This window comes from Dromiciops gliroides, chromosome 4, assembly GCF_019393635.1.
Source record: "Dromiciops gliroides isolate mDroGli1 chromosome 4, mDroGli1.pri, whole genome shotgun sequence".
Classification (NCBI taxonomy): Eukaryota; Metazoa; Chordata; class Mammalia; order Microbiotheria; family Microbiotheriidae; genus Dromiciops; species Dromiciops gliroides.
This window is the reverse complement of record NC_057864.1, coordinates 58086085-58110499: the sequence shown is the minus strand read 5'-3', so window position 1 is coordinate 58110499 and position 24415 is coordinate 58086085. Positions and strand designations below refer to the sequence as shown.

General features: G+C 38.1%; 1 protein-coding gene across 1 annotated transcript; it reads right to left on the bottom strand.

The window, feature by feature from the left end:
• Positions 1-866: 866 nt before the first annotated feature.
• On the bottom strand, positions 867-23648 carry LOC122725319 (flavin-containing monooxygenase 5-like). The gene is made up of 8 exons (XM_043962369.1): positions 23514-23648; positions 19345-19533; positions 15104-15266; positions 12510-12652; positions 8393-8592; positions 6121-6473; positions 5903-5975; positions 867-1242 (listed from the first exon to the last, which is right to left on the bottom strand). The coding sequence occupies exons 1-8, from the start codon at positions 23646-23648 to the stop codon at positions 867-869; spliced, it is 1632 nt and encodes a 543-aa protein (XP_043818304.1).
• Positions 23649-24415: the final 767 nt, after the last annotated feature.

Genomic DNA, 24415 nt, shown 5'->3' with positions numbered 1-24415 from the left:
TTCTCATGGTAGAATTTGAGGCATCAGGTAGAATGAATTTTTTAAAGAAGAAATTAGATTTTATTGGCCATACCTGAAGTCACACCCTCCCCCCAAAGTTAGGATATACACAAAACTTCATCTGAAAGTCATGTGCTTGCATATTTAAAAAATCAATTAAAAAAATTAAAGAATACTTGAGATTTTTAAAGATCCTTAAACTTTAAACGTAATTTCTCTATTAAAAAGGTCTTACTCTTTTAAAAATTTATTTAACAAATAAATGATTTCCCATTTTCTGATAAATTTAAGTGACTCAAGGTTTTTTTCCCCTCATACCTCCCGTTTCCCATCTGGTAAACCGAAACTTTCTTTCTAAATAGGAACATCACAAGATGATTAGAATGAGAGAAAGGGTTATAGAAAAGTTAAAAGAATTATAAAATCATTCCTTGCCCGAATTGGTTAGGGTGTGGTTATTCATTTTATAAAGAGATTCACCATAGGATACATTTTTTTGGTGGGGCAACAGGGGTTAAGTGACTTGCCCAGGGTCACACAGCTAGTAAGTGTCAAGTGTCTGAGGCTGGATCTGAACTCAGGTCCTCCTGAATCCAGGACCAGTGCTCTATCCACTGTGCTACCTAGCTTCCCCCAAGATATTTTTAAATAGAAAAAAATTACCTTGCAACTTGATGTTATGATTTGACATAATCAAATTTTCACCCTTTCTGGAAAAATCCAACAGTAAATAAAGAAATGCTATCTATCATGTCATGACAGTTGTGATACTAGTAAATGAAATTGACACATGATGATTGCAAAAAAGTTTAAAAAAATTAGTGTAGAAGATATTTTATGTTTGTACTACTCATTAATGAGCTAATTCACTTTCTTTTAGGATGATATATGTAACGATAGTAAGATAAGATAATGGCCAGGACTGCAAAGCCCAGAGGTGCCATCTTAACCCAAGAAATTTCCAAAGACGGATTTCTCTCATTATTGACAGTGCGGGTTCTCATGGGTTTGAGTATTCTTTCTGTCTGAGTTAGGATAGCTTTTCTGGCCCCATCCCATTTCCTGGGTCCATGCAGGCGGTACTGGTATGGGGTGCAGGGACCAAAGAAAACCTTCCAGGCCAGCTTGGGATCCCAGAGGAAGAGCCAGAGAAGGTTGGGCTTCACACCAATTTGGATTCCAATTTCATCCATGTACTCGATGTGATCTACTTGGATGGTGTGGCGGGGACTCTTCACATACCTGAAATGAGAAGGAAAAATGTGGGATAATCGCAACCTGTTCTTCTGGGGGACAGGGTTTAGTCTGAGCAAGAAATAGCTTAGAATCTTTTTTGTCTTTGGAATGAATTCTGTTACTCATTGACTATGTTATGATAATTTGGATATTCTAAAAGTGTGGCAAGTAATCATATAGCTTATATATTTACAATAACACTAAACATATTTCTGCATTAGTCATGTTATAAGAGAAGAATCAGAGCAAAAGGAAAAACCTCAAAAAAGAAAAAAAACAGCACCCAAAACAAAAGAAATACTATGGTTCAGTTTGCATTCATATTCCACAGTTCTTCCCCCCCCCCCCGCCCCGGATTTGGAGAGCCTTTTCCATCATGAGTCCTTTGGAACTATCTTGTACCATTGGATTGCTGAGAAGAACCAAGTCTATCACAGTTGATCAACACATAATGTTGATGATACTGTGTACAATGTTCTCCTGGTTCTGCTCATCTCACTCATCATCAGTTCATGCAAGTCCTTCCAGGTTTCTCTGAAATCTGCCTGCTCATCATTTCTTACAGCACAATAGAATTCCATTACATTCACATACCACAACTTGTTCAGCCATTCCCCACTTGATGGGCTGCCCCTCAATTTTCAAATCCTCACCACCACAAAAAGAGCAGCTATAAATATTTTTGTACGTGTGGGTCCTTTCCCCCTTTTTATGATCTCTTTGGGAAAAAGACCCAATAGTGGTATTGCTGGGTTAAAGGGTATGCACAGCTTTTTAGCCCTTTGGGCATATTCCAAATTGCTCTCCAGAATGGTTGGATCAGTTCACAGCTCCACCAACAAAGCATTAGTGTTCCAATTTTTCCACAGCTTCTCCAACATTTATTATTTTCCTTTTTTGTCATATTAGCCAATCTGATAGGTGTCAGATGGTACCTCAGAGTTGTTTTAATTTGCATTTCTCTAATCAATAGTGATTTAGAGCATTTTTTCATATAGGAATAGATAGCTTTGATTTCTTCATCAGAAAACTGCCTGTTCATATCCTTTGACCATTTCTCAATTGGGCAATGGCAAGTCATTTATTCTTTCAGTAACTTAACAAAATGGTAAATTGCAAAGAAGGTGCTGATCTATACTTTTATTTTATTTATTTATTTTTGGTTCCAATTTTTATTTTAAAAAACATGTAATAAGCATTTTTATATACAGTTTTGGTTTCCAATTTTTATTCCTCCTTCCCTCCCTCCCCATCTCACTCCATGAGGCAGCAAGCAATCAGATACAGGTTATACATGTATGATTATGTAAAACATTATCATATTTGTCATTTTGTACAAAAAAACTTGATTAAAAGAAAGAAAATGAAAGTTAAAAATAGCATGCTTCACTCTGTTCCATCAATATCAATTCTTTCTTTGGAGGTGGATAGTATGTTTCATCAATAGGATTTTGGGATTGTCTTGTGATCTGTACTTTTAGAGGAAATCCCAGTCATTCTTTCTTCCTCTTCCTCCAGCTCCTCATACCCCTACAATTACATCTCTGGATCACTCCTATAAAAATTCATGCTTCCTGGCACAGATCTTTAATAAAATGCTTTTTTTTGGATAAATAAATCGATTAAAATGTTCACTAGCATAGTGATACATACTGATCCTTAGGGAACTCCAATAGAAACTTCTCTCCAAGCTGACACTGAGCCATTAATGATAATTTGTGTTCATTTCCCTCGGCCCCCCCCCCCCGCCCCTGCCAAATCCATCTCCATGCACTATCTAGCTCAAATCTCTATCTTATTCACAAAGATCACATGAAAAAATTTTCAATGTTTAGTTCAATTCTAGGAAAATCCTATGTTTACCTGTTTTTCTAGTCTAGTAACTATCAAAAATGCAGAAAGGTTGGTCTAGTATGACTATTCTTGGTTTTTGTTTTGTTTTGTTTTGGTGGGGCAATGAGGGTTAAGTGACTTGACCAAGGTCACACAGCTAATATCAAGTGTCTGAGGTCAGATTTGAACTCAGGTCCTCCTGAATCCAGGGCCAGTGCTTTATCCATTGCACCACCTAACTGCCCCTGGTATGACTATTTTGATGAAATCACACTGGTTCTTTGTGATCATTGCTTGCTTCTCTAGATATACACTGACCGTCTCTTTGATAATATGTTCAAGAATTATGCTAGGAATATAAAAAACCTCACTGGCCTATAGTTTTCAGACTCTGCTCATGCTTCCATGTTGTGATTACTCTTTTATTTTCTAAAGTCTTTCAAAAGTCACTTAGCACTCTTACTTTCCAAATCTTTCTGTACCATGGAATGTAGTTTTCCTCAGTCTGGTGACCTGAACTTATTAAGGGAACTAAATGTTTAGTCAATGGATGTTTAGGCTGGAAAAGAAGAGATTTGGGGATAGGGATGGCATTGTATAAACCAAAGATGTTTTTAATCATCGAAAGGGGTATTATGTAGGAGAGAGATTGTTCTGCTTGGACATAGGGAACAGAAATAGAAGCAATGGCTGGAATCTTCAAAAAAGAAAGTTTAGGTTTGATGTGAAGAAAGGCATCCTCATAGTAACAGCCAGGCAAAAATGAAATGGGCTTCTTTGCGACGAAGTGAGTTCCACCTCATTTTAAGTCTTCAAGCAAATGCTTGATGACTTTTGGTAGAAGGTAGAGGGAATGCTTTTTCAGGAAGGGTTGGACTACATGTCCAAATGAAGTCACTATTGACTTTGAAATTCTGTTGTTCTGCAAAGTGCTGAATAAAGAATCCTGGCTATGTGATCTCTGAGGTGACTTTCAACTCTATGAGTCTAAGAATCTAGGGTAGAGTGTCTATATGACTTTAGGAGATTGGAGATACTTGATGGAACTCTGTTCATTTGTACCTCATGAGGGGAAATGGGAAAGAACAAAAGTCTTAAATGGTTTAAGAAGGCATCTAAACATAATGACACAAGACTAGACTGAGCTCATGTCCAGGATTATGTCCATATAATTTCCCTTTCTCTCCTTCCAAAGAACCATACTTAAGAAAAGGTACCCTAATAGTTATACTCAGTTCTATCATTCAATGACTGAGGAAGAACATATTATTAATCATTTAACTTTTTTTCTTTTTTTGTGGGGCAATGAGGGTTAAGTGACTTGCTCAGGGTCACACATCTAGTAAATGTTAAGTGTCTGAGGCCAGATTTGAACTCAGGTCCTCCTGAATCCAGGCCTGGTGCTTTATCCACTGAGCCACCTAGCTGCCCCCAACCCCAGAACATATTATTAAAACCAAGGATTCAATAAAGAGCCTCAAGCCTTTTGGCTGGCATATTAACATGGACAACAAAGATGACAAAATGGCAGATAAATGCTTGAACATAGCATTTTGCTTCTAAGGGTTTTATTCCTGTTCAGCTCTCTCCATCTTTTGTGGAGTAGGAGAGTATGATTCTATTAATAATAATTACTTAGTATGACTTGGACTTCTTTACTGAAATCCAGCCTTAGACACTTACAAGCTGTATGATACTGGGCAAGTCATTTAACTCTCTTTGCCTCAGTTTCTTTATCTGTAAAATAAGCTGAAGAAGGAAATGGTAAACCACTCCAGTATCTTTAACAAGAAAACCATGAATCAGCTCACGAAAAGTTGGACATGACTGAAAATGATCGAACGACAAACAACAATTATCACAGATCAATGCAATAATAAACTCCTAGAAATTAGGAATCCAACAGTAGCTTTAGGGGGAAAAAACTACATAATTCCTTTTAGAGTCTAAAATTTAGAGAAACAAAAATGTGAAAAAGTAATAGGGCAGGGGCAGCTAGATGGCGCAGTGGATAGAGCACCGGCCTTGGAGTCAGGAGGACCTGAGTTCAAATCCGGCCTCAGACACTTAACACTTACTAGCTGTGTGACCCTGGGCAAGTCACTTAACCCCAATTGCCTCACTAAAAAAACCAAAAAAAAAAAAAAAGTAATAGGGCAGCTAGGTGGTACAATGGACTGAGTCGCAGAATTATAGTAAGAAGGACCCGAGTTTGTTCCAGACATTAGCTATGTCATCCTGCACAAGCCACTTAGCCTCTGTCTGCCTCAGTTTCATCATCTATAAAATGGGGGTGACAATAACATTTACCTCATAGGATTTCTGTGAAGTTAAAATGAAAATTTATAAAGTGCTTTGGAAACCTTAAAGTGTTATATGAAGGCTAGCTATTATTATTATTATTATAAGGAATGGGTAGGGGCAGCTAGGTGGCACAGTGGATGGAGCACTGGCCCTGGAGTCAGGAGGACCTGAGTTCAAATCTGGCCTCGGACACTTGACACTTACTAGCTGTGTGACCCTGGGCAAATCACTTAACCCTAATTGCTTCACCAAAAAAAAAAAAATAAGGAATGGGTAGAGGAGTATATGGTTTAACATTCCATGCTAGGGAACCCATTATCATATCTAACTATTTGTGGTTTTTTTTTTTTTTTTGCGGGGCAATGGGGGTTAAGTGACTTGCCCAGGGTCACACAGCTAGTAAGTGTCAAGTGTCTGAGGCTGGATTTGAACTCAGGTACTCCTGAATCCAGGGCCGGTGCTTTACCCACTGTGCCACCTAGCCGCCCCCTAACTATTTGTTTTTATTTCTTATGATGAAGTTTCCTACCGTTTTGCCATAGCTATTTTCCTCTGTGTGATATCAGCCATCATGTTCTTCACTGAAGGTAATTTGTTCAGCCCTAGGAAATAAAACCCATATTTTAGCAGGTGGCCAAGGAAATGAAGGAATGTATCTTATTGAAGAGGACTAAGTTCTTCTAGAAACAACCTGTGGATTCAATATGGCAAATATATCAGGACCTTCTCCAGGGTTCATTCACATACCCTTGAACACTCGTGTAGCCCAGCGACTTTGGAGCTCTGCAATGGGTAGGACAATTCCCAAGGGTTGGATGAGGCCAATGACTGCTAGTGTTGGCTGCTCCAGGTCCGGAGGGAACATGAGCTTATACAGGGATACTTCATTGTTGGTGACTTGGATGAGATCTTCAAGAAAAGGAAAACTGATATTGTATCCTGTAGCAAAGATGACTACATCAATGTCCTCTTCTATGGTGCCATCCTCAAAAATGGCAGCTGTCTCAGTGAATTCCTTTATGTTTGGTTTCACTAAGACTTTACCAGAAATTATGTGATTTGGCAAGTCATCATTGACAGTTGGATGTTGGCTTAAAGGTCTGCAGATAAGATAAAAGTTTAAAAAAAGTATACATAAGTATCACAACACAAAATACAAAGGAATGCTTAAGGTAGATGGAAAAACACAGTTGACAAGTTGGCTTTATTCTTCCCTAAGGTATAATTTGTATCCCTTCCCACCCCTCTACTAACATATTATTACTGTACATATAATTGGTTATTTGCCAACAATTTCCAAATTACACAACAGATTTAACAAAATCAGATATGAAAATAATTATGTAACATACTTGATGGATTGGTAACACATTGTGATGATAAGGTCAAGATACAAAAGATCTTGACAGATATCAACATTAGGTTAAATCAAATAAGATAAAATTTAATAGGGATTCATGTAAAGCCTTACTCTTGAGTTCAAGAAACAAACTTTACAAATACAAGATGGAGAAGGCAGGCATACACGACAGTTTACCTGAAAAAGACTTTTAATGGATTCCCAACTCCATATGAGTCAATAATGTGATATGGAATTAAAAATGTATGTTATCTTGGCCCACATTGAGAGGCATAGCTCCCAGGAATGTTATTCTCATTGTATTTTGCCCTCTTGAGTCCACATTCATAATGTTATGTTCAGTTCTGGGCATCACAGTTTAGTAAGGCCATCAGTGACCTGGCAAACTTCTAGAGATGGGCAACCAGGATGGTGAAGAATCTTGAGTTCATGCCATACAAAGAATGTTTGAAGTAGGTGAAGAGGAGAAAAGATCAAGAAGGACATGAAAGCTGTCCTTAAGTACTTAAAAGACTCTCATGTAAAAGAGTTATTTGATATGCTCTAGTTAGCCTAAGAGAGAACTAGGGTGAGAGTTGCAAAGAGGCAGATTAAGGCTTAATCTAAACAAACTTTCCCAACAATTAGAGACATAAAAATGGGATGAGCTATAGGTTCCCCTTCACTGCAGCTCTTCAAAAAAATTCTGGATGACCATTTATTGAGTGCATTGTCATAGTGATTTTGTTTTGGGTATGGTTGTACTAGATGGCAACTGAATTCTCTTTCAATTCTCACATTCTATGATTCTGTGAGTTACAATAATGTCATTAAATTGGATTTTCCCATAGAAAAAATGGTGTAATATATTTTGTTCTATTACAGGTTAAGTTATATATCTGACCAAAAGCTGGATATCCAACTTTTTTTTTTTTTAGTGAGGCAATTGGGGTTAAGTGACTTGCCCAGGGTCACACAGCTAGTAAGTGTTAAGTGTCTGAGGCCGGATTTGAACTCAGGTCCTCCTGACTCCAGGGCCAGTGCTCTATACACTGCACCACCTAGCTGCCCCAAGGATGTCCAACTTTTTGCAGAAATGATCTGTTACCAAATTTGGTCAGCTAGAATTTATGTGTCTGTACAGCTTTCTTATGTGTATATAAGTTGAATGAGCCATGTCCAGTCACATAAGATTAATTTAATATGATATAATATCATACTTTGTTGTCCAAAGTTCTTGTTGCCTTCCTAAATCTGCCTTATTTTAGTTGTGACCAATCAAAAGGCAAATAAATTTATGGTTTAGAAATATCTTTGAAGAAACTTTAACTTCTTGAGAAATTGATCTGGGGATGTTTGTTTCATAAATCTCCCGCCCCCCATTATAACAGATTTACCCATAGGCATTAGATGGCAAGCTGGTTGCTTTTTCCTTCTCTCTTTTACTGACTAATCTGACTCATGACCCTTAAATGTGAGCATTCCTGAAGAGGATATGCTAGGTTTCCTGAGTCTCTTATCTTCCTAGCTAAAAACTTCTGGCTCAGTTGTAAGATGAGAAGGAAGGAAAGGCTCAGAAATAAACTAAGAAAGAAGGAAGGAAAGGAAGGAGGGATGGAACACATAGATATAAACAAAATCATATCTACACATATACATACACATATAAACCCTGTGTACCTGTGCTGAGGTTGTAGGCCATAGTGGGCATGGTTAAATCTTGAATTCAATGTCTTTTCCAGCTGATTGTTAATTATTCTGAGACTTGCTATTTTCCGGAGCAAACTATTGAATCGAGTGAAAAATGAACTGTCCATGGGGTATCCATTGTTCCAAACACGATGTAATATCCATGATCCATGTCTTGTGCTAAGGAAGACCTAAGAGAGAGCAGTGGGAGGATGAGAGAATTGAGGGATTTTTCATTTATATCTTGCTTTTATTTGTGAAAGATACCATGCTAATTGACCTATGGCCCAGAATCCTGCATATGATCCATCATGATTCTGGATGAAGTCCATAAATTGCATAACTATTCAAAAAAGTTTTACCTATTCACCTAGGAAAAACCATGGGGAAGAATAACAAGATTGCTCAGACTATGATATTCAGCAGCTATATGGACAACCTTTAGGGATCTTCTTTCTATACATCACATGTATAAGTACATACATATAATATACATATACATATACACATAAAGACACACATATATCTTAGACAGACACTGCAAATGGATGATGAACTGGCCCAGAGGTGAACAGGAGAGGATCACCTCTGGGAAATTGGAAATTTATTTCAGTGACTTCCAAGTTTCTCCCTGAAACAAATATTTCTATATTTCTAATACTAGTATTCTTCTGTGGTTGTTAAATGGCTAGAATGCAAAGAACATTTTAGGTTCCAAAGAAAAATGGAAATTACCCAGAAGACAATGGGAAGATGCGAGGTGAGTTCAAATAGGCTGCGATATAGGAAATTATAAGGAAACAGAGTAAAAGAAATAATCAAAGAAATGCATGAGCAAAAAAAAAAAGAGTTAATCAGAGAAATTGTGGAAATGTAGTGTGATGGGAAGACCTAACACCCCTCCCCATGTGGCAAATTCATGCGAGGAATCACAAAAATCACAAAATCTGAGAGTTAGAAGGGACCTCAATGGACACTTAGTTTGATCTATACACATAGAAAGAATCCAAACTACTTGACAAGAGTTTGAATAAAGACCTCTTTTTAAAGACCTACAAGGGGAGAAACCCTCCACCTCTCAAGGCTGTTTATTTTACTTTTGGATACTACTAATTCTTAGGAAGACTTTCCTGCCATCTTGCCTAAATTGTCCTCTTGCAAGTTCCATACGTTGTCCCTGATTATGCCCTCTGGGACCAAACAGAGCAAGATCAATTCCTTCCTCCACAACTTCAAATACTTGAATGCAGTTATCCTATTTTCCCTCCTTTCTCCTGCCTCTAATTCCCAATTAATTCTTCTCTTATATTCCAGACTAAAAATACCCCATTCCTTTAATTAATCTTTATATGATATGAACTCAAGACCCTTCACAATCCAGGGTGCCCTTCTCTGGACACTTATCAATGTCCTTCTTAAATTATGTTATCCAGAACTGGGCAGAATAATCCAAATGATGACTGATAAAGGCAGAGTAGAGTGGAACTTTGACCTCTCTTTAAGAAACTATGCCTTTCAATGGTACTCCAAGATAAAATTAGCTTTTTTGGCTATCACAACCAGTGCTGACCCATCATGAGCTTGTAGTTCAATAAATTCTTTAAATCTTTTTCAAAACAGTTGCTATCAGGGGCAGCTAGGTGGCGAAGTGGATAAAGCACCGGCCCTGGATTCAGGAGTACCTGAGTTCAAATCCGGCCTCAGACAATTGACACTTACTAGCTGTGTAACCCTGGGCAAGTCACAAAACCCCCATTGCCTTGCAAAAACAAACAAACAAATGAAACAGTTGCTATCTAACCATGCCTCCATTATCTTGTACTGATGACATTGATTTTTTGTACTCAAGGGAAAAACTTTACCTTTATCTCTGTTGAATTTCATTTTATTAGATTCAGACTAATTCTTTAGCCTGTCAAGATAAAAAAAAAGATCCTGATCTATTGTCAAGCATTTTTTGCTTCTTTTCCAGCTTTGTGTTTTTGTAAATTTGATGAACACGCCATCTATACTTTCTCTAGGACATAGACACATATAACACAGGATGCGCTTATGAATGAGTTGCAATTTGCTTTTAGTAGAAGGAATAACGATGAGGGTGATAGCACAGATCCGTTTAGGTATTTGAGTATCTTGCCTTTTCCATATATGGAGTGGTTCATTACTAGTCAGTTGGCCACTAGGTGGTGAGCTCATTGGCTGTAACAAAGCATGAAACAAATAAAAGTATAAAATGTTCCTTAGTTTTGTGCATTCCTCCTGCAGTGCCAATGGCAGAGTGGTAGAAAAGGTGTCAGAGGGTGCTAAGAATAACACATTGTCTTTCCTTTTGATAGGACTTACCAGATCTTGGGCTCCTATGATATAGCCTCAGAAAATCCTAAGTAATTTCCATGCCACAGTTAGGACATTGCAATCCAGCGAGGCTTATTATATGTACCCAAATGGCCAAAGCACATATAGCTAATGAATCCCATGAAGTGGTTGCATGTATTCAAATTCACATAATTTGAAGTTATAATGATATAAAACTCAATAATTGGTTCTAGTCTAATTGAAATAGGCAGTGAGGATTCAAATAATGTGACCATTTCAAGGAATTAGTTATTCACATTATTTGGGACCTAGTATACAAACCACTAACAGGCTATCCAAAGTAAAGAAGTAACACAGACCTCTGGAGGCTTTGTCTATGTTTATTCTAAGATTTAGTATTTGCATTTCCAAGGAATAATGACAGATGATCAAAATGGAGGATAAAGTACATTCTTGTGTCAAACAGATACAGTGAAATTTCACTTAACAAAAACTCAAGTAACTAGAAACATATTTTGCCTTTTCTGCTTTTCTTTTTTGTTGTTTTTTTTTTTTATGTGTGTGAGGCAATTGGGATTAAGTGACTTGCCCAGGGTCACACAACTAGTAAGTGTCAAGGGTCTGAGGCTGGATTTGAACTCAGGTCCTCCTGAATCCAGGGCCGGTGCTCTATCCACTGCACCACCTAGCTGCCCCCTTTTCTGCTTTTCTTAAGGAAAAAGAAGCAAATGAGAACAAGATAGAAAAGGCTTACTTTTCTTTTCTTTTCTTTTCTTTTTTTTTTAGAAAATTCAGAGAATAGATTCAGCCCAACCTTCCTCACTTTGTACAGCTAGAGACCTGGAGTACAATGGAAAATGACATTCAGAATGATGACCCACAAGGTACAAAATCACCAGAAAAAGATTTACTCTGCTCACAATATACTTGTTACTAATGAAGAAGAATGAAGCTTTTGGGGGAAAAAGCCTCACCATTTTCAACAGTGTTGAAAATTTAAGGAAAAAAAGTTTCTGTTTCTGTTTTTGTTAACCAGTAATTAGACCAACAGGAACACCTCATTCTAGCTTTGATTTTGGCATTCTAGTTGACTTTAGGTGCCTAGTTAGTGCAACTCATAGGGGAAAATAGAATTGTGTAGTAGCAATAGATAAGAAGTTCTTAACCAGAGGTTCTCAAATTTTGGTTTTATTTGCTTTTGAAAATATAGAGCACGGGGCAGCTAGGTGGCACAGTGGATAGAGCACCAGCCCTGGAGTCAGGAATACCTGAGTTCAAATCCGGCCTCAGACACTTAACACTTACTAGCTGTGTGACCCTGGGCAAGTCACTTAACCCCAATTGCCTCACTAAAAAAAAAAATTAAAAAATAAAAAGAAAATATAGAGCACCCCCAAAATCTTAGTGCAATAAAACTACTAAGAATTTTGGGACATTCTGTATTCAGATAACTATTTCTATACAATCAATTTATTTTGTAATCCTCTGTATTTTCTTTTATGCATTGAAAACATTCTGAGAAGGGGTCCATTGATTTCACCATATTGCCAAAGGGGTTATGACAAAAAATTATTAAGAACTGTTGCAATAAATCTTTACACCTGAAACACAGGCATTTACCCAATGCAAAAAAATCAGAAGAAAAACTAGAAAATATCTAACTCTTTGGAGAATCTGTCTCACTGATGTTTTGGGCTTTTATTTAGACTGTGAACACTATTTTGTCTAACACACGACTCCCCTTTTGTAAAAAAGTCAGGAGGATTTGAATCTAGCTTTCTAATGTACAAACCTGTTTTGCACCACGACTGAGTTCTACAGCAATGTCTGCTCCAGAATTCCCAATACCAATCACGATGATTCTTTTTCCTAAAAATTCTTCTGGACTTTTATACTCTCGGCTGTGGAAATAGTCACCTTTGAACTCTTCAATGCCTATGAGGAGAGAACAAAGAAGAGAGCTGTGGGATAATTTTCATACTGTTGATTCAATATAGGGAAGACAGCCTTGTTCATAATGATTCGAGGCAGGGAAAAGACACAGGGTGGGTGAGGACCTTGACTAGCACTATTTGTCCTATGTGGTGAAAAATGTCAGGGTACATGCTGTGACTTTATACCTCGCCTGGGCAAGGGATAGAGATTGGATGAGCTGAGGGTCAATAACTGTTCATCTAAGATTTACTCCCTGTAACACAACCTGTTAGGGGAGGGATCCAGTCAAACTCAGATCTCCCTTGGATGCCATCCAACAATGTTAATTATGGAAATAGGACAATGATCTAATTTTAGAGCCACTTAAGTCATTACACTCAGTCTTGCAAAGGGACAGGACTGTATAAAATCATGAAGTAGAAGAAGTTTGTCTATCTCCCTTTCCAGGACCTTCTTCCCTTGCCACAGTACCTCTCCCTTTTCTATGTAACAAGGACCCTATTTGTTTGTAGCAGCCCAGGGTTTCCCACAACAATGCTCACCCAGGCTTTCTTTGCCCATACAGGGCCCACCCTGGCCCTCTCCTCCTTGTTTTCATTTCTTACATGATCCCTATTGGGTATCTTTCTTCAGGAAGCTATCCTCAGGCAGTTGAAAGGTTGAAAAAGATTGGAGAGACTAACTTATATGAAGGTACCTAGAAAGTCACTATGGTGTAGGTAGGTAGAGGAATGACCTTGTAGTCATGAAGATCTGGGTTCAAATCTTTTTTTTTTTTAATGAGGCAATTGGGGTTAAGTGACTTGCCCAGGGTCACACAGCTGTTAAGTGTTAAGTGTCTGAGACCAGATTTGAACTCAGGTACTCCTGACTCCAGGGCTGGTGCTTTATCCACTGCGCCACCTAGCCGCCCCTGGGTTCAAATCTTACATATGACACATAGTAGGCTTTGTGACCATGGGTAAGTAAAAAATTCCTCAGTCAGCTCTTTAAGACAATCACTTCAGAGGTTCTAGGGGATCAGGGGATAGAGTTTCCACAATAGAAGGATTAAAATCACAGGTCCTGATCCAAGGAGGATGCCTATGATATCATCAATGTGGATATCTCTCCTGTCCCCACAAATGATGCCATATACTACTCCGCCATTTGTCCATGCTTTAGCTTCATATCTTTTTCAGCTATCGAGCCAAGCCCATTTATCATCTGCTTGCTCCTGCTTCCCACTCCACTCTCTGGGGGAAGTTAATCCACTCATGGGTTCTAGGCTAAACAAAGTTGATTGATGATTGAAAATGTGAAAACTACCCCATTTAGCTCACTAAATATCTACTGGCTGGTTCTGGACTCCAGAACAGGATTGAGCATCACTATCCAGTCATTCAGGCACTTACCCTGGCTATCTTGCCATCTGCCTGCCTGGTACCACTGACCTGTTCCTCCCCACCTGGACCAGTACCCTTGCTACCAGAACTTAAGGACTGGACCTACCCATCCAGGACTTCCAGAGTCTACTTCTTTTCATCACTTCTCATCCACAACCTTCCACCTTTCCAGAACAAAACAGCCTTCTAGGTCTTCACTTCCACATACGTATTGTCTTCCCTTATAAGAATGTTAGCTCATTGAGGATTTGAATTCTCTCTCTCAATATTTGTATCCCTAGTACTTAACACTGTGGGTGGCACATAGTAAGTACTTAAAAGTGCTTTTCCATTAATTTATTCTCAAGATTATCTACATTTAACCATTCATATTATCATAGAATATGGAATCTGAAAGACACTTTGTAAACTATTTAGTTCAACCCTCTAACACTATCAATGAGGAAAATTGGAGCGTTTAAGTGATTAAGGACCATATAACCAGATGATGATTGAACTAAGACTAGAATCTGAGTCTCCTGCTTCCTAGTCCTTTTTTATTACACCACACCAGAAAATAGAATCCTCTGAAGGCAAAGTCAAAATTGCTCCTGCCTCTGATAAACTGGAATAGATAGGACTATAAAATTGGCACCTGGGTGTTTCTTATGGAATGACTGAGAGTGAAGAAGTCAGTGCTGGGATTATGTTTTGCAAGAATGAATATGTGAGTCTGTGATAAGAGGAAGAAGAATGAGACTTTGTGGAAGCTGACAGAGTCGGTGTCTGTGCTTGGTAGGGGGTAGAGGGGAAGGATCTCTAGAGGGCTGGAATTTCCTTAGAGGCATGGGTTTTCTCCCTCCCCAAGTATTTCTACACCACTTTGATCTATCCCTTTCCTCCCTTTCCACTCTCTCTTCTATGATTTGCGTACATGCCATATCCTCTTAACCTCCCAGGAGATTGTACACAAATAACACATGAAGTCTTGCTGACTTCAAATCCAACATTCTATCTACTACACCACCTAGATGCCATAGCTGGTTGGAAAGTTTTCTTTTTACCCTTCACTTTCTTAGCAACACACCTGGGAAGGACTGTAGTGGTAAGTTGGGGTCAGTATGATGACCACTGCAAACCAAGATCCCATCAAAGACTAAGGACTCCAGTTTCTCATTAGCCTCCACTACCACGTCCCATTGTCCGGAAGAAGAAAAATCTGGGCGCTTCTTTACACTTTGAACCTTGGTCTGAGAATAAAGGAACAAGGACATAGTTAAAAGAACCTTAGAGGTCAACTTGGTCCCATCCCTGAGAGTTGTGACTTGCCCAAGATCACGGTGTAAGTCTTATGACAGAAATGAAACTTTAACCACCTTTTGGTCTTCTGATTTCAAAATTAGCACTTTCTCCTGTACCATTGTTGTTGTTCAAGTGTTTCTGACTCTTCATGACTCAACTTGGGGTTTTCTTGGCAAATATATTGAATACCTTCTCCATTTTACGGATGAGAAAACTTAGGCAAACAGGTTGGAGTTGCCTAGGGTGACACAGCTACAATGTATCTTAATCCGGATTTTAACTCAGGTCCTTTTGACTCTAGGCCCAGAGCTCTATCCATGGCACCACCTACCTGCCCATTCTATACTACTTACTAAATGCATTTATAATCAAATTGAGAAAAAACCTGGGGAGATATAACTCTTGTAATGTTGGTCCTCCCAGATACATTTTGTTTGCTTAGAATGTGGATTCCTATTTTCAAAATCTATATGTCCTTCGTTTATTCTTCTGTTTTTGAACTCTGTTGAATATAATTATTGTATCCACCTCTGGGTAGAGAGGTGATAGACCCAGAGTGCAGATTGAAGCACAGACACAGACACAGACACACACAGACACACACAGACCTGCTAATGTGAGAATTTGTTTTGCTTGACTATACATTTTTGTAATGGGTTTTGACTTTTCTCGTTTTCTCAATGGGGGAAGGTGGGGAAAAGAATCCAGAACTAAAAACAAAATAAAATTGAATTAAAAAGAAAAAAAAAACACCTGAGAAAGTAAACAGAGATGAAACACATCAATTAACTTTTTTACCTACATACAAGTTACTGCTAATGTTATATGCTGAGGCTGGAGGTCTAATAAATATAAGCCAAGTACAATCATTATATTCAAGTACAATATTTCCCCAGAACCCTAAATTTGGATTGCAGCATCCCTCCAATAATTCATGGCTCTTATCATGAACATTTAGTTCATGTTCCCAATGTGGACTTTCAGTTGGGTTCATTTTCTTTAGTGAGGCAATTAGGGTTAAGTGACTTGCCCAGGGTCACACAGCTAGTAAGTGTTAAGTGTCTGAGGCTGGATTTGAACTCAGGTACTCCTGACTCCAGGGCTAGTGCTCTATCCACTGCACCACCTAGCTGCCCAGTTGGGTTCATTTTCAAGGCATTTTGTTGCCCCAATAGGAAAAAATCCCACAAAATTCTAATCAACTCATGGTCAAAGTCTTTACTAGAAGATGTTAGAATGAAATCCTTGATGAATCAGTTAGGCTATAGGAACAGTTGTTAATGACAATAATAATTATCATTGCTAGGGTTTTAAGGTTTATAAAGCTCATCCCTCATATCAATTCTGTGAGGAATTATGAGGATAATCCTTTTAAGTTCTATTTTATGGTTGCAGAAACTGAGGGTGAGAGAGTTTAAGGAATATCTGACCAATGGCTCAAAGGAATTAATAGAAATAGAGTGTCCCTTACAAGAGCTAGCAAGAGTATAAATGTTTGGAATCTTGCAAATCAAATTACATCTGAAAAAGAAGATAGAGGGAGGATATGGAAGTCACTTACACAGTAGGAAAAATAGTCATAGAGATGACCCATAATTCATTAGAGAAAAAAAATCCAAGACAGAAGCTAGTAATAAAACCATTGACCTCAAATGTTTATATACAAATGCACCAAGTAGGAAATGAGGTCATTATTCAAGGAAATGTGATCTGAGAGGTAGCAATAATGCTTGGTGGAATAGGCCCCATGGATGGAATACTGTACAGGAATACATTATTCAAAGGAAACATGATAAGTAAAAGAAGGATATATGTGGAATTGCAATAGTAATAATAATAATATATTGAAAAAATATACTTACTTGTGAAGATCACATGAGATAAAATGAACAATTTTGATTACATAAAATTTAACAAGATTTTTTTATTTTTTAAACAAGATTTATAAATAAAAATTAGAAGAAAAAATCTTTACAGTAAGCTTTACTAATGGAGATCTCATATCCAGGATAAATAAGGAACTGACTCAAATATTTAAGAACGAGCTAGTAGATAATCAAAGGATAAGCAGTTTTCAAAGGAAGAAATCCAATCTATCAATAGACATAGTAGAAAAAATATTTCAATTCACTAATACTTATAAAATGCAAATTAAAAGACATCTAGGGTTCCATGTCAACTGGCAAAAGATGACAAGAAATGAAAATTAGAATTGTTGGAGGGATTGTGGGAAAACAGGAACACTGATAAACTGTTAGTGGAGTTGTGAAGTGGTTCAGCCATTCTGAAAAGCAATTTGAATTTATATTCCAAATGTCACTAAATTTTCCCCTTAGATCCAGTGACAACACTATTACTCTTAGTCTACAAAGTGATATGAGACCCGTATGTACAAAAATAGGTACTGCAGGTTTTTTTGTCATTGTTGTTATAGCAAAGAACTGGAAACTAAGGCGGGGGAGGGGCGGGTTGCTCATAAATTGGAGAGTCTCTGAACAAGTTGTGGCATATGAATGTGATGGAATATTTTTGTCATATAAGAAATGACTAAAGGGATGGTTTCAGACAAACCTGGGAAGATTTTTATGAATTGATCTTAAGTGAAGTGAGAAGAACCAAAAGAACAATACCAACATTCTAAAGAGAAACAACTTTGAAAGACTTAAGAACTGAGTTTCATAAAATGACCAATTGTGGAATCAGGGAACTAATGAAGAATATTCTCTTACCACTTGAAAGAGAAAAAGATGATATACTCAATGTGTGGAATAAGACATAGATTTTTTGGTTACTGCCAATGTGGGAATTTGTTTTGCTTATCTGTGCATTGTAACGATTGGAATGATGCCACCTGCTGAAGACTTACTATAGGAAAGCTCCAACATGAGGAGAGGGCCTCTGAGGGCAGGACCATGCGGCTTTTCTTTGGCGTTAGGAAGTGACATTGGCTTGTGGAAGGAAGAAGAGGGAGGCTGGTACTCTGACTTGCTCTCTTTCCTGAGGACTCTGGTGAAGAAGGGAGCTAGAAATGCACTCTCCCTTTAATAGATAGATGAATCTAGGCCTTTCTCTTTCTCTTTACCAAATTCTTATTCTCCTTAATAAATGCTTAAAAGTCTAACTCTTGCTAAAGCTTATAATTTATTGGCGACCACTCATTGGATATTTTAGACAGTATAGCTAGAATTTTAGCCCCGTACAGCATATTTGTTACAAACCTTTCCTTTCCCTTTCCCTTTTCAATTTGGGGTGGGGAAAGTTAAGAGGTAGAGAATTGCTAGCCATAGGGTTGTCAAAAAAAATTAGAAGAAAGAAAAAAGGGTCATCGAAGCACTTTAAAAAATGTATAGAAGAGAATAGAAAGAAGGCAGACAGAAACATGAAGAAGCAGGATAGCTTTGCAAGTTACATGTTGCATTTAGCATATACTTAAAATGAAAAGTAAGCTACATATAATAGAGATCAGTGGTTGCATGCACAATTCTCATTTCATGTTCTACTTTTTATATGGAAAGGCTCACTTTATTTTGTACTTAAGTACAGAATAACAAAAAAAATTAAAGATATACTCATGGGGACAAATCCAGGAATCAAAAATGTGAATTGGAGTGGCAGGAGGGAAGCACAGTGGAGAACATTTGAATGAAGAAAAGCAGAAGCAAAAACCGAAATGATATTATCATTGGAATGTGCTAACTAGCTCCTGGGCAGAAAGAGAAAATGGATATAGAGTTTGGTAGATAAGTCACAGCCTGACATGGATTGATGGGGGACTTCAAATATCTAAATTTGGATTTCTTCTCTTCTTTTTAGGCTGCTTTGAGGCAGAAGTACTTAGTGAAATCCAGGTTTCTACTACATTGCTCCACAACTCTAGTTGGCAATGACAGAAGGGAGAGTCTGGGAAACAAAGTTTCTTACCTCCTCATTAAAATGTACTGATCTTCCCCAAGGCTATCCAACAAAGCTCTCAAGTGCATACCTACAGATCATACAGTTGTTATTTTTTTTTCTTTTCTGTTTTACCTTGAAGCGAATATATTTCAGGAGGTCAAAGTGTTTGGCATACATCCTGAAGTACTCCATGACTTTGGAGTTGTGCATGTAGTTGGGAAAATGGTCTGGGATGGGATAGTCACTGTAACACATCATCTCTTTGGAGGTATTGATAGTCAAAGATCTGTAGATACTTGGCAGTTTCTCTGCAGTATTTTTCTGTGAAAAAAATTCTCTCTTAGTATATCTTATGATAAATATAGAAGCAAAACTAAATACCACCTATATGGAAAACATAAGGAACTCTAGTAGTAATTGAAGTGAGGAGAGTCCCTTCTCATTTTAATAATAAAAATTAATTAATAATAACATTATTATTAGTAATAATAATAACTAACTTTATATACTGCTTACTATGTGCCAGGGCTTAGCAATTATTATTTCAGTGGATCCTCACAACAATCCTGGGAGATAGATGCTATTATGATTCTCATTTTACATATGAGGAAACTGAGGCAAACAGAGACTAAGTGACTTGCTTAGGGGTCACATAGCTAGTAAGTATCTGAATCTGGATTTGAACACAGGTTTTCTTGACTTGACTGGGCAGCTAGGTGGTACAGCAGATAGAGTGTGGGGCTTGGAGTCAGGAAGATGGGTCTTCCTGAGTTCAAATCTGACCTTAGATGCTTGCTAGCTATGGGACCCTTGGCAAGTCACTTAACCCTGTTTGCCTTAGTTTCCTCATTTGTAAAATGAACTGGAGAAGGAAAGGCAAATCACTCACCAAGACAACCCCAAATGGGTTCATAGAGGGTTGGACATGACTGAAAATGACTGAACAACAACAATTTCTTGACTTCAGACACAGTGCTCTATCCCATGTGCCACTTAATGTATTACTACTACTACTACTACTACTACTACTACTAGCTAGTATTTGTATAGCATAAGAGTTTCCAAGTATTTTACATATGTTATTGCATTTGATCCTCATAATAACCCTGTGAGGTAGGTGCTATTTTTAGCTCTATTTTGCAGATAAAGAAACTGAGGTTCAGAAATGTTAAGTGATTGGACTTTCCTTTCATCAGTCTCCCTTCAATCTTCTACATATAATTGTTTTGCTTGTATTTTCCCTCCATAAACACAAGGAAGAAAAATTGTGGGTTCAAAATGCATAGATCTTTACCCTTCCACTCTCCTAGAAGATGTTGGGTTGGTGTTGGTATTTTCCAAGAGTCACTAGACCATGAACAAATGCTGGATAATATCTGTCATCCTCTAATTTGATCCTTCTTTTTACTGAGTTGGAGAATTTGCTTAATACAGATTCAGTGTGTCCCATGAGAGGCTGGTCCAACTGTTCCCCAAAAGAAAGGAACTAAAATTGAAGGTTAACCAGGAAGTTCCAGGTTAGTACTAGAAGTCTGTAAATGTTACTACTTCCCAGAATTATAACAAGTGTAGTTTAAAGTTAATGCCAATTAGCATTTCATCATTGGAAGGGATCTCAGAAGTCATATAGCTTAATGATAGCTGAACTACTACATACATCAATCTTATCATACAATGAGAATGTTTTCAAATTTGTCTGAGAATTCTAAGCATTTCAGTCAATTGTAAATTAAAAAAACAACAACCCACTTTCCAATGCCTTTATTCTTCTAAATTACTGAACTAAAGGTAAGAGAAAAGATCCCCCCCCTTTTTTTTACTCTTGGACTTTCTCTTGTATGAAAACTTCCTCATGTATATTCTGTTCCGAGAAAGCATATTCCATACCAGGATATAGCATTCTGTACCATTCTGTCACAAATATTATGTGCTGCCTTGGAATTATTCTCTGGCTATGTTCTACCTCCCCAACTGGACTGTAAGCTTTTCAAGGGAAGGAGTGTCTCTCCTACTTCCTTTATTTTATGTTCCTTAGTTTCTAGCATAGTTTTGTCAATAGAGAAGGTATTTAGTGAATATTTATTGAATTCTTAGGAATTCTTACACTTTGTTAGTATTTTTTCTTTTTATCTTAATTGAATTGCCCAAGTATACGCTGTATTTTGCTCACTTAGTGCTTTGCCTGAATCACCAAATGCTAGACCTGGGAGGGACCTTAGGATTCACATAGCATAACTTCCTCATTTTACAGATGGGGAAGCAGAGACCCATGGGAGGAGACCAAGAGACTTCACAAAGTTGGAGACCAACATCAGGCTGTGGAGTCAGAACTAGGAATTTTTGCACCAGGCAAAGAAACACAAAGGGGATACTTCAGGCACATGAAGTGGGAGGAGGTAGGGAGGGTGGTTATAACCCCTGAGGAGAGAGAGATCCCAAGATATCATGAAGCTGCTTGCCTACATACTGCCACAGGAAATGGGTGTTTGAAAGCTCCCGATTTAAAAGAATTATTCTTGAAGATTAAGTTGTAACTATAACCTTAGGTAAGCTTATCCACTGTGTTCTTCTCCCCCCAATTTGACATTCAAGAAGCCTAATTACTGGGTGTGGGATAGTGGGTGGAGTGGTAACCGTTATAGCAAACTAATAAATACTTTGGGAAAGGTGCTGGAATAATAATAATCATAATCATAACAATAATTTAACAAAGAGCTAATGATTTTGAAAGATTTCAAACAAATTAATAAAAAAATCAACCCTCAGAATCTCATAGGGACCATGTACCTCTTGGTATCAATATACATCTTTGATTTTACATAAGAGGGAACTGAAGCTGCACAAAGAGGTAAATGACTTGTCCAAAATCACGAAGGAAGACTCTCCCAACTCTTTACTGAAATTGGTAGCAGTTGATGTGGGGGACAAATGGAGGTCAAATTTCATAGATTTATAGATCTCAAAGGGACCTTTAGAGGTTACTTTGTCTAGCCCCCTTATTTTCCAGAGGAGGAAACAGAGACTCAAATTTAGTATCAGAGCAGGGATTATAATGCTATTTCCTAGACTCCCATTTCTACACTTCATGCAGGTTGTTGAAATTTATCCCTTCTTGGGAATGGGGCCTGCAGCTCTTCCAGAGTACTGCCTCCTCTTTTTTTTTTTTAATGTAGGACAACCAGCTAAGCAGGGAGGCAGTTCTCTAGGTCCTCCTACAGCCATTCTGGCTGTGAGGTCACCATTCTACCCACACTGGTGCCCAGGAAATATAAACAACTTGGAAGTGTTTATGTTAAAATTCTAGCTAGTCTGTCTAAAATATCTAATGAGTGGTTGCCAATAAATTATAAGCTTTAGCAAGAGTTATGCTTTTAAGCATTTATTAAGGAGAATAAGAATTTGGTAAAGAGAGAGAGAAAGGCCTAGATTCATCTATCTATTAAAGGGAGAGAACATTCCTAGCTTCCTTCTCCACTGGAGTCCTCAGGAAAGAGCGTGAGTCAGAGTGCCAGGCTCCCCCTTCTTCCTCCCACAAGCAAATGTCACTTCCTGACGCCAAAGAAAAGACACATGGTCTTGCCCTCAAAGACCTTCACCTCATGGCGGAGCTTTTCTACAGTAAGTCTCCAGTAGGTGGTGTCATTCCAATCATTACAGAAGTACATAGCTTCTAGGAACAGAACACTGTCAAGGATTCAGGGGCTAACTACTTGCCTTGTCTTATAGCAGCACTCATAGCTCTACTGGAATGAACCATGCTGAGAGGAGAGAATGCCTAGCCTGGGAGAAGAATTTTACCTTTTCTATCTCCCTCAAAGACTTGTGATCACTGTAGTGACCCCTCTTCCCCAGAGATAGGGAGAGAGAGAGAGAGAGAATACCCACATTTTCATCCTGACCCTAACACCCAACTGAAAGCTCTTAGGGCCATGGTAAAATATGAGAAACGAGAAAAGACAAAACTGTAGGTGGAAGTAAAGGTCTACAGGGATAAGGAAATCACATCCCTCCAACCAGGAGAGTCACTGCCCTTCCACAGTCAATCTAACTCAATTTCTTTGTTTTAAAGATTAGGAAAAGCATCCCCAGAGAGATGAAGAGGCTTGTCTAGGGTCATTCAGGTAGCAAGTTGGAGAGGTGGAATTTGAACCCAGGTCCCTCCAAATCAAATACTCTTTCTACTATATTACACTAACCTGGCATATAAAAACCTAAAAATGACAAGAAATAGCAGAGGTTTTCTCCCTTGTATAGAACAGCTGTAGCATTTAAAAAAAAAAACCTTGAGAAATAAAGCTAACTTGGAATTTCCAGAGTCCTCCAATGTCATCATTCTTTTCAAAGCAGGTGGGCTCCAGGTCCTCATCCAAACAGCACTTGATGGCACCGAGGCCACAAACTCCAGCTCCAATTACAGCAATTCTCTTCTTGGCCATGGTCCCTCACCTTGCTAAAAGGAAAGAAGGTTAGAGCGTAATTGACTCTCTAATACAGGAAGTAGTTTTTCATGGAATAGTGCAACCTAAAGTAATCAAATTCCTATTAATATTAGCTTTATTACCAATCCCTAGTAATATTAACATTTATTGACCACAAAAGCTATATTATCCTTGTAATTAGTCATTCTTTTGAAGACCAACAATTATTTTTCTCTCATCTTAGATTCCAGTTCTACAGAACTGGGACCTTGGCTTCCATTTCTATGAGGAACATTAGGCTTTGATAGTGTGATGAAACTCATGGAAGATTTGATTTGTGAGTTGGAATGCTAATCAATTAATTTACTAGGGAGGTTATACCTGCCTAGGAAAGTAGATCACCTGAGTCTCCCCTATAGGACATCCCTTTCCTTGTAGTCATATCTACTCAGGAAATGATATCAATTATCAAAAGTTGTTCTTACTGGCCATGGAATCAGGGGGAAAGGATCTAGATATTTTCTCTTTCTTTCTTTCTTTTTTTTTCAGTGAGGCAATTGGGGTTAAGTGACTTGCCCAGGGTCACACAGCTAGTAAGTGTTAAATGTCTGAGGCCGGATTTGAACTCAGGTACTCCTGACTCCAGGGCCGGTGCTCTATCCACTGCGCCATCTAGCTGCCCCAGGATCTAGATATTTTCTCAAGGATATTCACATGGTGAGATCTAATGATTTGTTTTTTTTACCATGAAATAGAATACTCCTACCTTTCTGGTCTTCTTACAT